Source organism: Python bivittatus, unplaced genomic scaffold, assembly GCF_059951505.1.
Source record: "Python bivittatus isolate LINGU-HERP-01145 unplaced genomic scaffold, Pbiv_v1 ctg000560_np1212, whole genome shotgun sequence".
NCBI lineage: Eukaryota > Metazoa > Chordata > Lepidosauria > Squamata > Pythonidae > Python > Python bivittatus.
Genome location: NW_028277083.1, coordinates 576,932 through 592,003, shown reverse-complemented (window position 1 = coordinate 592,003; position 15,072 = coordinate 576,932). Strand labels below are relative to the sequence as shown.

The window sequence follows — 15,072 nt, the reverse complement described above, 5'->3', positions numbered from 1 at the left end:
GCGGGGAAAGAGAAGCCTCATGCAGGTACCCTCCAAATTGTTTAATTTAGGTTAAGTTGATACAAAGGCTATCAAATTAGTGCAATTATAAAGTGCAAAGAACAATCCCTGCAATTTGTCAATTTTGCAGATCCCGAGACCTGTCGATCTGGGTCCATGACTCATTAAAAAAATACTCTTTGATTTTTCTAGTCCAGCAAAAGAAGTGGGGAGGGGAGGCTTTGTAATGACATTTCAATAAAGTTTGCATCAAGGTCTTCCCTGTATTTCAGACTAAGCTTAATCCTCCCAGGTTTAGTGGAGCTACTCTGTCCAGTTCTCTTTGCTGTGCTCTGCAGGGACCCTGGAGTCAAGCGGGGCGGCCCCCTCCTTTTCCACCTGGGGGAAGCGGTCCTGCCCCGGGGCAGGAAGGCCTGCAGCATCCTTGCGGGGAAGGCTATGTTCCGAGCTGGGTTTCGCTGCCTGGAGTCTCTCTGCGGAAGCCAGCAGGACTTTGAGGAAGGTGTTCTCGGTCAGGAGGGTCTCTGAGGCGTCGGCCAGCTCCCGCAGCTTCTCCGCCATGTCTTCCAACTGCCATGTCTTTTGGCTGCACAGCCCCTGCAGCTGCTCCTGGTGGCTGTGCTGCTTCCTCAAGGCGTGTGCCTCTCGCTGGAGTCGCTGGCTCTCGCTCCTGGCTTCTGCAAGCTGGCCCTGCAGCTGGCCCTGGGCCCGGTGGAGGGTCCGGATCTCTGCTTTCAGCACCTCAATCTCATTTTCCAGGCGGGCGATGCGTGCCTGCTGGAGGACAGTCTCTTGCCAAAGACCGCCATTGAGGCCGGGCCCCCAACCTGTGGCCAAGGAGGGTGGGCTGGAGTGACGGAGGATGAATTTCAGGAGGTTGGGCACGTTGATGAGGGAAGCAGCCGGGAACTTTGTGCTCTGGTCCTTCCTAGAGGAGCAAAGAGAAGGGTGAATCTTGCTGGGGGCGGGGGGGCACAGTGTTAAGATGCCTACTTTGCATGGGGGAGGCTTCTAAAAGCACACCACAGCTGAGAAAGCCTGCCTTACTTTCCTGCAAGTCCTGCCCAAGCAGCATTTCCTAGGTTTCTATTGAGAACATTTCCCCAGTCGGCTCTTGCGCTGGGGTTATGCTTAAGCTAGGAGGGCCGTGGAGGAGGGCTCCCCGGCTTAGGGTGAGTCTGGCTTCTCATGCTGCTCTCTGGCCGCTACAAGACTCCCAAGAATCCAGCCATGGTTTGCAGGTGGTGGGGCGGGATCTGCTCTGCCAGTTTCTATCCAGAAGCAGAAGGGCAAGAAATACTGGCTCTGGGCAGCAGCAGGAGCGGCTCTGAAATCGAGCTCCTGGGAAAACCAACAGGAGCAGCTGTTCTTCCATCCTGCCCAACTCCTGGCTGAGGTCACCAGCTGGCAAGTCCTGGATCCCCGCTCTTGAGGTCCAGCTGCCACTGGGCTGGCCCAGCACTCCTTACAGCTTTGCAGGGCCCGCGTACCAGCGTGGCTTTCCAACAGAGCTAAACTTTCCCAACCTGATGGCTGCAACTGAAGGAAAAGCAGGAACGTGATTCTGATGCGTCCAGTTGCATCAGGCCTGCTGTTTGGATGTTTTGGGATCTGGGCTGAATCCAAATGGCCCAGCCCTTGAAGCTTTACCAGCTGTTCTTAAGATGCACAATGCTAGGAAGTCCCCCAAGATGTGATGCAGAACGCAAGTGGAGACAAGTGGGCTAGCATTGCATTCGCTGCATTCTTTTCTTCAAGGGCAACAAAAGCAACAATTAAATTAATGGTAGCTGAACTTCAGCCAGCACTCCCCCCACCAAGAGCATTTCAGATTACTCTAAGGGGTGGAGGGAGAAGAAGCCTCTGGCCCCCAGTCCTGCCTGCACAGAGCAAGGGGACTGGAAAAAGTTTTGATCCTCAGCTTTTGAGTTTGTAGACTTCATTCAGGGAACCCATCTTTTAAAATATCGCTGTTTAATAAATCCTAGGGGTGGGAAAAGCTGAGCCAGGAAATCCCCGCTTCTGATTTCACCTCAGGCAACTTGCTCATCATCTCAGCCCCGCATCATCGGAGGAAGGAACACTGACCTACTTTGCAATGGTGGCTATGACCGCCTATGACGTATCACTAAGGCTAGGGGGACAGGCTCCCTCTTGATTATCCAGACCAGGAGTCTGGCTTTCGGAGCCAGTCTGGTGCCATTGTGAAGGCACCAGGCTAGAAACTGGGAGGGCGCGAGTTCTAGTCCCGCCTTAGGCACGAAGCCAGCTGGGTGGCCTTGGGCCAGTCCCCCTCTCTCAGGCAATGGCAAACCACTTCCAAAACCTTGCCAAGAAAACTGCAGGGGCTAGTCCAGGCAGTCGCCAGGAGTCAGCGCTAACTCAGAGGCACCCCCAAAAAAGTGTTGCTTTTAAACAGGCAGCCCTTTCAGGTGCAAATTGATTTCTTGTTGCATTGAGGTTCTGAAAAAAAAGTATTTTATGCTAATGATTTACAAAAGTAGGATGCAAAAGATCAAAACTGCTTTTACTTTTTATGAGACTTAATCCAACACAGTGTTATTGCAATTAAGTTTCCTTCTCTTATTATACATATATTTTATGAAAACTACACAATCCAGATGCTGAAGAATTTACTACTTGCCGATCATGAGGAAAAAACAGAACGTTGGGTAGGTGATCTGTCATGAATTCCCAGGGGAGATCATTCTGAGAAATGTCAATCCTATTAAAACAGAGAAATACACACGGCATAACAGGCTGGACGTTTCAGCATGGAGGCCTCCAAGAGAGCCCCAGCATATCAAGGGAATGACAACAGGCTCTTTCAGCTTTATCTGGATTTTAAAAAATCAGGGTGTGTTATTGCAGCATTCAAATCACGCAGAAGAAGCCAGAAAATATCAGGAGGCTACCTGGCCCCCCGAGTTGAGCACAGCAACAGGAGAAAAAAACCCTTAAAGAGCACACGGAATCACGTTCTCTCAAGGAGCAGAAATGCCCCTGACCCATAAAGACTCTCATTTGCACGGAGGAGTGATCTGGGGCCTCAGTTTGTTTCATTTAGAGCAAGTCCTTTATAACCAACCAGTCTGGCAGGACTGGTCATTCTTACTCATCCCCCCACCCCCCACAATGCTGCTGGGATAAAACAAAGGCACTTTCTTGGCTGGATGCCAGCCATTCCCCGGACACCAGCCCCGGTCAATTTCAGAGGCCCTGCTCTCGGTCAGCCAGCCCAGGCCTGAGCTGACTGTCCCAAGGGCTTCCTCTCCCTGCTCCAGAAGTGGGACACCAGGAGCAGAGGGCCCTCAGAACACACCCGGCATGTTGATCGTAAGGGAGAAGGAGATGGGGTCATTCTTTAGTTTGGGGATCAGGTGGGAGAACAAGTTAAATTTGGGGGCTGGGGGAGGGGACAGCATTTGTCTCACTAACTTCTGAGCAGCTTCAGAAAGGGCAAACCTTAAAATACACAAGTGTGTGAGCCATCCACTGATCCTACTTGAGTAATGCTGCTGTGTAACCAGTGGTGAGTCATGCCCTCTGCTCTCCTCTGGTCACTGAGCACCAACAGAGTGCGTGCTGAAGGGGGGGGCACACCCAATGGCTTCCCCTTACCATCCATCGACAGGAAAGCCGCCACCTCCTCCTCCTCCCCCCTTCTCTCCCTAGAAAGCCCCATGGAGATTCTTTGTGCCCTCAAAGTTTCCTCTCCTGCAGCTTCCAAGGTGGAACTGGGCAGGATCAGCCACGAGGGATCCCGGCTGGAGATGAAGAGCCAGACATGTCCCCCAGACTGCCTGCGCTCTCTGAGCTACACTCCAGCGATTGCATTCCCCCAAAATGGCACCAACAACCCCAAAGCCGGCTCTGGTGGGCTTTCCACTGCCAGAAGTGGGTGAGGTGGGCTTTTCTCTCCCTCTTCAGGACGAGGAAATGACCCCGCTTGGGACACGTCTGCCTACCTTGCCACAATGAAGCGCTGGGGGGGCAGAATCCGAGCCAGCTGGATGAAGACGTGACTGAGAGACGCGCAGAAGCCGCACCATGGGGCATAATAGAGCAGTAGGACAGCCTGTTGGTGGGGGAAAGGGCAGGTCAGAAGACCCTCAGGCAGCCTTTGAAGCTTTGGGAGAGGAAGAATCCACATTTCTACTTATTAAAAGCCACCCACAAGTCTGTAGAGGAACCGTCTCCTTTGAGGACCCTTTCTTGGGAGGGCAGAGACAGCATTAGGGGGCAGTAAGTTGTACCTCCCCTCCACTCCAAAACGCAAATCCCTGAGCTGGAACTCTGTGGCAAGACTGTCCCGGTAGCTTTCCTCACCCTCTAGCTGTGCTGGCTGGGGATTATGGTGCTGCAATCCCACAGTGTGGACATCATCAGGCTGAGGAAGGTTAGCCTCCAATTCTACATTTCACAGTTGCAGCAAGACAGATGGCCCCAACCTGGACCTGCCCCAACCTCCTTCCCGCTTCCCCGCCCTGTCTCGTCTCAGATGTGGCTGCTGCTCCCCAGAAAGGCGTCAGCATTTTCCAAGGTAAAAGGGGGAAGCCGCCCAAGACAGCTGGGATGCAAAGAAGCACCCAAAACGAGCTTTGGGCACAATGCCAGCATTACCTTTGGACTCCTTAATACCAGCTCGCGGAAAGTGCTGGTGGTGACTTCTTGAACAAGGTGCTGCGCGGGAGTCTGGTTGGGCCTTGGGTCACCGACGAGATGCCTTTTCAAGGGACTGTACAAAACACTGTAGTTCTGGATGAAGGTTTCTAAAAGCAAGAGTCAGGAAGTCAGTTGGACATTCCAGATCTACCGATGGGTCAACGAAACAAGATCTAGAATTGAAAAACCCTTTCTCCTTTACTGAATTTACCGAGTGCAGAATTCGGCCATGTCCGGCACACTTCTACTGTTCCTACAAACACACATATCACACTGTTGTTTCCTTCCTTCTATTCTATTACAAACTCGGTGGTGGCGGGCTTGGAATAAAAAAAAATAATTCTGTGTTATTTTCCAGGGAGAGCAGGGGCTGGCAAAATAAATGGAAATGTATTAAAAGAACTACACTGCCTTATCGATCCACAAATGGGGATCCTCTCCCCTCCTCCATCCTGCAAGGCATCTAATGACTAAAAAGTAAAAATAGTGAAAAAGGAGGCGGTTCACCCAAACTGGTGGCTGCAATGCCCAGAAATGCCAAAGCCCAAAGAGCTGCTCCCTCCACTGTCCTGGGGAAGGAAGCTAAGTGGGTCGCACAGGGCAGGGGGAGCAGAAGATGGGCACCGCCACAGGGAAAGCCATGTTCCTGGCAGCCAGCGCCGGCCTAGGACCCCATGCAGACATGCCGTGCGACGCCTCAGCCAAGCCTGGTCCAGAGGCCACGCGCAGCTAGAGCGCAGCTCTCTGACTGCGACGCTGCAGTGGTGGAAAGTGGCACAGCCGCTTTTTGGGGACCCAGACCAAAGAGGTCCCTCATTGGCAGCTCACCCGTTCCTGGCCTGGCAGATCTGGTTTGTAATCTACTCTGAATCTACCTGGGATAAACCATGGCATAAAAGCTTTGAAGGAAAGGAAACCAGAGCTGAAGAGAAATCATGTCGTTCTCCGAGTGAAACGCAGCTGCCGTTCCTCCTCCCGCACCCCTGCCGCAAAGGTGGGACTGGTGGGGCAGAGGCAGGCCGTACCCAGGCTGGATTTCAAGAGGGCCTGTTTCTGGCCCAGGACATAATGCACCTCTTCTCTGAGGTCCACAATGGCAGCGAACTCCTTCACTGGGCAAGACCCGGAGGCGCCCAGCCGCTCCGCGTACAGCCAGAAGAGGTTTGAATCCAGCAGGTACAGGTTCAGGGTCTTGTTGGTCCTGCAGCTCAGACCGGTCGCGGCAGAGCCGTGGGGGCCCACCTTCTCCTCAATGTGAGGAATAGAGCCGGGGGGGTTGTCTGTCCAACTCTTCCCGTGGGAAGCAAAGGTGACTTCCAGTGGATGGAAAGTTGTCTTTTCAGAGGTGACAAAATTCAGCAGATCCCCTTTCACTGTCCTGCAACATGCCGTGTAGTAGCTGAAAGGGCTGTAGAAACTGAGGAAGTTGCTGCACGAAGAAACCGTCTTTGACACGACATGGAAAAAGGTTTGTTCCTTGAGGTAGAACGAGTCCACGGCGGCTTTGATGTCCACAAAGTTGCAGTGCAAGCGGACCAGGGGGCTGGGCCTGACCCCGCCCGTCTGGTTGACGCACAGCTCGCAGACGTTGTGAGTCCGGGAGAGGCCGTGCCATTGGGCAGGCAGCAACACTGTGTTGCAGCAAGGAGGGCTGGTGCTGGAGATGGTTTCGGCCACAGGGAGGCGGAGGCCAACAGCCGAGGGGTCTCCTCCTTGCAGGTGCTGGGGGTCCACGTCCTCTCTGTGACTTCTGTTGCAGCTCTTGTATTCCAAAGCCAGTTTGGAAATCTAGGGGAAAGAAAAGAACACCAAACAATGGCTCTGCTCCTACTGGGACACTCCATCACAGCGGAAGCAAGCAGCGCTGGGGCCAAGAGGCGCCTATGGCTGTGGCAGAGCACAGGGGCCAAACTCCAGGAGGCTTTTGGGCCTAAGATCCCAGAGGGCAGCTAAGCCGGCTGGCAGCCATCACGGGCTGCCTCCTCCCTGGGCTTGCTGTTCTGGGATGCTCGGCCGAAGGATGGCTCGGATCCAAAATTCTGCCTCAGCCCCATCAAGAGGCTTCCTGAACTGCAGATCCTCCAAGGGTGACCCTACCTGGGGGACCACAGGACCAAGGAGGGACAGCTGCACCACCGAGGGCACGGGCTACAGTGAGGTGGACCGAAGAGGCCGCCCCACTGCTTCTGGCTCCACGTCTCCTGTGACTCTGGGCTTGGCCCTCACAGACCGCACCGTGAGGTAAGCAGAGGCCCTCCAGCCGGCTTCTAACCCAGCTTCCTGAGAGGACTCCAAGGAGCCGCACAGCGGAGGCTTCCCACAAAGCTGCCTGGGATGGCTCCGAGGAGGCGCTGCTCCTTTCGGGAAAGAAGTTGCCCAGGTGCCCCTGGAAAACCTCAGGTGGTCCAGCCAGGCCAAGCGTAAGCAGGATTCAACCAGGACAGAAAACCCAGCAAGGAAACCCAGCCGAACAAGCGTGGAAAGGGCTGAGTCCCGCAAGGACGCAGGTCTCTCGCGCACACAAGGCAGGGGGGGCAGGGGGCATGCCCTCCAACGGCATAGCAAAGTCTTCTCTGGGCTGAGCGCCTGAGCCTGAAAAGGACTGGCAATTCTTTCATTGGCTCAGGCAGCTGGTCAGATGGTAGCCCTTAACGTCCTGCTTTCCTCTAAGGTGGGCTAGGCTGAGGAGGAGGGCCTGGCCAGGGGCAGCCAGCGGCCCGTGGGCCCTGACAAGTCAGCATTTACGCACCTCGTCCAGGAGAGGGTGGCTGTCGGCCAAGGGGTCAAAGGGGAGGAAGAGGAAAAGGGCTGGCCCCTTCTTCAGCTCATTGTACAGCAAAAGACTCTTCCCTCCGTGGGGTCTCAGCCAGCGCAGGAACGTCTCCCGGTTCTCCAGGGCCCACTTCCAAATGTTTTCAGCAGTGAAGTTCATGGTTTCATGGGGATAGAACTAAAATGATAGGGAAGTCAGTTCTCAGGCAAAGACAGAGTGAGCAACTGGACTGATCCCCTGATGGGATGCAGACAAACTATCGGCGGAGGGTCCCCCCCGGCTGTTGGGACCCCAGGGCCTGTACTTGAAAGCCCCTGCAAGGATGCCAAACAAGCTGAGCCAGGAGACCATGCATGAAAGAAAATTTTCCCTGCCCGATGCAAGGAACTGGGCTGATTCCCAGCATGGCTCCTAAAACAGCCCTTGCCAAGGAAAAGAGCCTGCAGGCAGGTGGGCAGGCAGGATCCCCCTGCCTCCAAGAGATCCTGCCCAACATCTCCAAAAGTGGGGCCTAAGCTAGAGAGGAGGAGAAGCCTGCTCCTGATACTGTGGTCCTGGACAGGCCTGGCAAAATCACATTTAATGCCCCAGGAGCCGAGCCGATTTTAAAAATGAGCTAATCCCAGATCGTTTTACGTTTTTAATCTGCTGACTTTACCCTTGTTCTAAAGCTTGACTGCACACAGTAGAGTTTCAGGGGCCAGAGAAAAAATTAGTAATGTATAACAAGCAGAAAATTTAGATAGGTCTGCATACTTGGGTTTTTACTCACTGTGTGGGTTAGGCTGCAGGAAAAAAAACCGGTTTGAAAGCAGCCTACTTTGCTATCAGGTCATTCAAACCATGACAAAAAGCAGGACTTGTTTCTCAGGAAGTGTTTCAGGGCTTGGCCTTTTTACCCGGAAGTTAGAAGATTGTCTTTACCCACAGATAACGTTATCCTGCAGGCCCTGGAACTACGTGGTTTCTTTCATCTGCAGCCCCACTTCCGCATCACTGGACTGGGAGAGCCGAGCGGAAGACCCTTTCCGGAGGGCCCCTTCCGTTCCACCTGGTCCTGCCTCCTCAGAGTGTTCCCCCTCGGTAGGTAAAGGGGAAGGGGCCAGCCAGCACAAATCTGACTCCCAACACAGAAACATTTGAGCAGTCCGGGATTGTGCTTGCTGAAATGTAGCAGAAAGCAACAAAATGCTTTTTGCTGTTTTCATTTAACTACTTGGCTAAACGCTGTATGCCTTCTGGATACAGACCACGGTCCTGAGAAACAGGTTTGCTTCTTTTATCAGGCACTTCCTTCGGCTTGCCAAAGCTGCTTCAGGGCCCTCTGGGTTCTGAACCCGGAAGCAGCTGCTTCCCGTCCAGGGTGAGGAGGGTGCCTGGGCCTGTGGGCAAGGGCAGGGCCTCCAGCCAAGCAGGAAGAACGCTCGCCGGGCAACCTGAGCTGCACTAGCTCACTTTCGGGATGTGGACCGGGAACAGCGGTACTCACAAGTGACGCATTGACATGTCTGTGCAAGTAGATGCTGCCCGAGTTGGTCAACGCAATTTCCTTTGCAAGCAGCCTATCTGTGATCACGCCAAAGTGAATGGTTCCAAGATAATCTGTAAGAATGCATCAGAAACCCTGTGAGAAAAACAACTGTGCCACAGCTGGCTTTTCCCAGGAGCCCACACAGCCAGAAGGGGACCTTCGGAAAATAAATGCACCCACAAACACCGACCGCCCACCTTCAGCTTTCTCTGACTACCTCCCAAATCTGCTTCTGGTGCAGGCGGCCTCCAGCTTCACATAGCCTTTGTAGCCCAGTATCTTTTAAGAGCGTGGGGCTTCCCAGCCTCCAGCCTCTGCCTTGCAGGCTCTGATATCCGGCTGCCATGGAGCCAGGAAGGGCTCATGGGAATTCAAATCCTGCTGGGTGCTGAACAGCCACAGAAAGGAGCCCCTGCAGCCCAAGAGCCCGGCACCCCTTGGGCAAATTCTCCAGTTGTACCACTGAGTTTAACCCATCCCCACCCTCTGCCAGGCTGTGCTTAGCGTGGGGACTGGACTGGGAGGGAGGGAGGGAGGGAGGGATGGTCAGTCTCCAGTGGGACTGGCTTAATTATGTCAGCTTCCTCCTGGGCTCAGCAGTCTCCCCCTCTTTTACCACACTAGTGTGGTGTTTTTAATCCTCCTTGCATGGTTACCTAGGCTTGTGTGTGCCACCTGAACAGCCACCACCATTTCCCAACATCCCAGCCAGCACGCAGAGAAATGGGGCATCGGAACAGCACGGGCTTCTAGAAGACCCCAGTTGGCTGCCGCCAAACTAGCCGGACTGTTACTTCATTCAGGACAAGCGCCTTCCTTGAGGTGAAGCGCTGCCTTGCAATGGAGGCCTCAGAACGGGAAAAAACAACACGTTTCGAGGATGATTCCTGGCGCTCACACACATTTTGACAAATGCTCAGAACAGATGAAGCAGGTAATCCCACACCTGACAGCCAAGAGCCTCAATTCCAGCTCTCTGGGCGTGGAGATCCATCGCACACGCAAGCTGTGAGAGCTCCTCACGAAATGCCCTTGGCAGGAAGGGCCGCAAGAGCTGCCTTCTCAGAGGAACATCCCACAGTTGGGAGTCCCCACCAGGCACGAGCATCCAGCTGCGCTCTTTGTCATCCTGTGAAGTGGCTGCTTTGTTGTCATGGAAACCGGAAAAAGGCATCTCCCTGAAAGCCACGTTCACCTCCTCTGGATGCAATGCGCCACCGCCTGATATGGCCTGATATGGCACGGCCCCTCCTGGGTTTGTGTCCTCGGTGTCGGGTTTCCCAGCCCCCAAGGAGCAAGCTGGTGGAAAGGGTGCCCCCGATGAGAGGATCCGTGGGGCCTGAAAGGAGGCTACAAGCACAAGAGAGGAGCAGCAGCTGCGTGAGAGAGAGAACGACCCTTTGACCAGCGAGCTCCTTAGCCTGGCGGCATTTCTGGGAAAGGCCTCAAAACCAGCGCGGAAGGGAACCCCGCAGGTCAGCCGAGGCCGGCTCGGAAGAGCGCTCTAAAGCTCAGAGTGGGACGGAGGGAAGGCTGCTCTGTTTCTGCTCCCGAGCGTTACTCGAAGCAACCCCCTCTTGCTCTCTGCGTTAATGTCTGACTGTCCTCCCGAGACGAGCCAAGCCCAGGGTCGCCTGCGTTGGAAATCTGAGCTTGGCTCATCCAGATCGACGGCATCCGACTGTCCCAAATCCCCAGCCCTGCTCTCCGCCCCCGGCCTGGCAGACTCCTGTCTGCTTCAACCCAGAACACTCTTTCCCAGGCAGCAGCTGCCGCGGCTGTGGAAAAGCAGACGAGCTTTGCCCGGCGCAAAGGAACTGTCCACTGCAGTGGGCCTGGCGCAGGAGAACTCCCCAGGGCATCCTGCCCCAAACCATCGGGGGAAGGGAAGGCCTGCCTGGGTTTTCCCCAGCAACCTCCTAATCCAGCCAGGCAAGTGGAACTTCCTTAACGTTTTTCAACATGACAGAAAATCTCAGCGTTTCTGGCTGCGAGTGTCATGTCTCTTAACGTGCTGAACCTCTGTGCAAGTCAAGCTGCAGCATGGGGAGTAGGAGGCTGACCAGCTGGCAGCCCATCCAGCTCCAAGCAAATCCACTGCAGATTTACCAAATCCAAAGTCACCTCGATATTCCCAGGCACAACAGAGACCGAGGGACATCTGACAAAGCCTTCTGCTCCCCAGCTGAAAGCCTCCTGGCCCAAGGAACACCCCCACATGCAAGAAGCTTCCATTCTAGTGCTGCCCCCACCTCTTCCTCCCCTCCACTGGGAATTCCTGAATCCCACCCCCCACACTCTCCTTAAAGGCCACCCTGGTTTTTGATATGAGAAAGCTTTCTCCCCTTCCAGCTTCTTTTCTCGTGTATGTTTTACACTCACGTATCACCTCTTTCCATTTATTTCCCCATCTTCCAAATGACAGCCCCCCATATTTCTCTGCCTCCCCCAACCATTTGGGCTGCTCTCATTTTCACACCATTTCCAGTTACGTAAAGAATTCTCCCGTCCTTGCTTCTGCTAAAAGTGAAAAGCCAGAAAGGTGACAAGCCATCAGGAGCGGCCTGAGCTGCGTTTGGGCAACCTCTTCACTGACCTTTATTTAACGAGTGCAGCGCTGAAGCGAAGAACGTCAAATAGCCCGGGGGCTGGGGGGAGGCATTGAACTCGAAGTATCCCAAGACGCCGGGCTGCAAAAGGCACAAGAAAGCGTCAGGGGCAGCATAAAACGAAAGTGGCAAGTCCGTTTCGCAGGGAGAGCGGCCAGGACGCCTCGCTGAGCACTCTGGGAAGTCCAGGAGAGTCGCTGCTGCCAGCCAGAGCAGGCAAGGACACCCTTGAGGGAGGGAGGCAGCTTTGGGGTATCTAAAAGCCTTCCACTCTGCCTTCCACAGAACACTAGCATGCAAATTAAGAGCTGGAAGGCAGACTACACGCATCCAATTACAAAAAGGACAGAATTTGCGCAAGGCACAAGATACAGCCAATGGCCGTAGAACGCCTAAGCTTGCAAGAGCTGGGGGAATTTAAACTCCGGCTCTGCGCCTGAAGGCCCTGAGGACGGTCACGAGGCCAACCTATTTTGGGGAGGGGGAGTGGAAACAGCTAGAAAGACTTGGCAGAAAAATCAATCAACCCGTGCATTCAGAGACACTCCTGCCTTTCCAGCTGGCTCCCTCTTGTGGCTTGGAGCAGCAGAGAAAGCTTGCAAACCACGGCCAAACTCAGCTTAGAAGGCCCAGGCAAGGAACTGCAGAAAAGGGCAGGCAGAATCAGAAAACAAAAATAGCAACTGAAACACCCAGGTGGCAGATCTTCCCTGCTCTCTTCTAATTGTTGTACCTTGAAACATATAAAAAAAATAATTTCAAAACTGGGGGCGGGGGGGAGGGCAGATACTCTGCCCGTACACAAATCTTTCCCTTCACTGCCACATAGACAAGTTGCTTCTGAGATGCTGCCAACTGTGATGTACAAAAACACCCCCAAACTTCAGAGGAAATACATCCTTGTGTTTAAAACCTTTGCTTTGAAAATGCATACAGATGTAACTGTTTCATTAATTTAATAAGCTACTTTAGCCCAGCGATAACCTTAGTTGACGTGGGTTCCCGACTTTCAGAATGCTATTTTATTGTGTATCCATGCTGAACTCTCCCCCAGAGCCACAGCCCTCTTCCAAATGCTGCCAGAAAGAAATGGACTCGGCCAGTTAGGAAGGACTAGGAAGGACGTCAGCCAGTCTCTTAGCTTTAAAAAGTTGCAATGAGGAACTCAGACTTCTTAGGAGCCTGCAAAGAAAACAGGTCTCCTCTTGGCAGTGAGTGATAAGGCTGCCCTTGAAAGCAACGGGCCCCAAGTTGGAGGGCCTGGCACAAAGACCCCTGAGAGCAGATCAGGTTACCTCGTAATTGGAGAGAAACCGTTGCAGTTTGGACTGAGATGAGATGTAAAGGAGAGGAGTCATCACTCGACGAACAAATTTCTCAATGTAAACAGCGTTCATTGGACCTTTGTATTCAATGGGCCCAAAGCTGGCATTAAAGAAAATACAAGTCACGTCAGAGGTCTGCCAACGCAAATTGAATTCCTATGCTGAGAAAGGCTGGAGCTGGCAATCAAAGTCAGCATCAAAGACCAGGATGGTCTGCCAAGGAAGGATCGAATATAAATGGGAAAGCACTTTGATTTCAGCCTTAGATAGAGGTAACTAGCCCTGGATGGGCAAGAGGTCACCGTGCAACCCCCAGCCCCACAACAAGAGAGGGGCTCGGAGGCTTGATCAGCCCACCGTCACCCTGACGCCCTTCTCAGCCTGCCCTGCGGGAGCTCCCTGCCCAGCCCAGAAGGGCAGAGTCAGAGCCGCGGAGCAGCCGGAAAGGCGCGGTCATCCTGTGCGATCCCCCCTCCCCATCGCAGCCCCAACGTCCACTTCCCTGAAGCTCTCACCTCTGATGGTACAAGTATATCACGGGGAAGTAGAAGAAATGCTTCTGCTTCCTGCACTTCCCGTGGTTCCACCAGCAGTTGATGGCCACGAACAGCACCTGCCGGCCGGGGGGGGGGGAGGAAACACAAAACACGCAAGCACAAAGGTTCGGCCGGATTCAGACGGCTTCTGAGCTGCCGACTGCGCCTCAAAGGATCTGCAGCCGATCGAAACCGGCACCCACCCAAGGCAAACTGTTCTGGAGAACGGACCGCGGCCGGCCACGTCCACCCGTCGTCACCTGATCCGCCAAACTCTTTGCCACTTGCTCGACCTCCTCCCGCGCTGCGGCCGACTGACCGCACCACGGCGCGTAGAAGAAGAGCAGCGTGATCTCCGAACTCTGCCGGATGTCCTCGGCCTGATCCAGCTGCCCGAGGAACAGATCGCGGACGGGCGACGTCGAAGAGAAGAAGCCGACTGGCACCTTTGCGGGCATCGTCACGTCTCTGGCCCGGCTGCGGGGCAGAGAGAGCGGAGAGGCACCGTGAACCAGAGGCCGGAGACCTGGCGGAAGCCGAACTCAAGCCGCGGTCCGTGGCGGGAAGAGTCCTTCGACTTCGGCCCACCGAACCCCCCGAGGCGAGCGCCAGCGCGAGGCCGGCTCGCCGCCGGGTCTCCTCAGGCAGCTGCCTCTGGCTCGCCCGCCCGCGTTCAAGCCGCCCAGGCCGGCTCCCCGCCCGCGGCCCCGTTTCTGCCCGCACGCCGGGGGCCGCACCAGGGGCCGGGAGCGGCCGGGGCGAGGCAGGCCGGGGCTCGCCCGCCCGCCCGCGATTCCGAAACGCCCGGGAAGTTCCTCGGGGCGGGGGCGGGGCCGCTCGCGGAGGCGCCCCCCGGCAGGCCCGGGGCACCCGGCGGCCCCCCCGCCCGCGAGCGCCCCGCGGCGCGGCTCACCTGCACGAGGCCCGCAGCGCCAGCAGGCAGGCGCAGCCCAGCACCACGGCCGCGCCGCACAGCACCTCGGGCCGCCGGGCCATGCGGGGGGCGGCGGGGCGCGCTCGGCTCTCCTGCGCGGGCGGCGGGACGGCGGCGGCGGGGCCTCCGCGGGCCGACGACATCCCCCCCAGGCGGCCGGGCCTCCCTGCCCGAGGCGGGGCCGGGCGCTGCTCCGGGTCGGGCCCGCGCCGGGAGGCCGAACGAGGCGCCGCCACGTCTCCCGGCCCGCCCGATGACGGCGTGACGGGGCGGGGGCGCGCGACGCCCGGCCTCCTCGGGCCCGCCCTCCGCCGCCGCCGCCGCCGCCGCCGCCATGGCCCGCGCCGAGCCTCCGCGCCAGGAGAAGTCTATCGGAGGCAGGGGGCCCTCACCTCGGCGGCCCGTCCGGGTGCTGCCGCCGGCCGGCCGGGCAGGGCAGGGCAGGGCCGGGCCCTCGGGCGCCCTCTGAATGGCGGGGCAGGAGCGGCCGCTCGGCGCGGACCCCACGGACCCCAGCTGCCCGAGGGGAGTGGGCGTAGGGCGTAGGGCGCCGGCCGGGCGGCCGCCTGCCTTTTATAGGGGTGGGCCAGCTCCTCTCAGCCAATGGGAAGGCGCAGGCATTGGCCCCTCAGCGGGCCAATCGGAGGGGCAGCGCCCCACGCGCCGCCGGGCCAGGACGGCCCCCCGCCCTCCCCTCAA

At 56.2% G+C, this 15,072-nt stretch overlaps 1 protein-coding gene across 1 annotated transcript; it reads right to left on the bottom strand.

Annotated features, from left to right (window-relative positions):
• Positions 1 to 303: 303 nt before the first annotated feature.
• Positions 304 to 14,625, bottom strand: TXNDC11 (thioredoxin domain containing 11). The gene is made up of 12 exons (XM_088147863.1): positions 14,353 to 14,625; positions 13,700 to 13,916; positions 13,419 to 13,516; positions 12,874 to 13,003; positions 11,566 to 11,659; positions 8,928 to 9,040; positions 7,415 to 7,615; positions 5,691 to 6,453; positions 4,624 to 4,772; positions 3,969 to 4,078; positions 2,641 to 2,725; positions 304 to 924 (listed from the first exon to the last, which is right to left on the bottom strand). Exons 1-12 carry the CDS (start codon positions 14,514 to 14,516, stop codon positions 304 to 306), a joined length of 2,745 nt encoding a protein of 914 aa, XP_088003989.1. The 5' UTR covers positions 14,517 to 14,625.
• Positions 14,626 to 15,072: the final 447 nt, after the last annotated feature.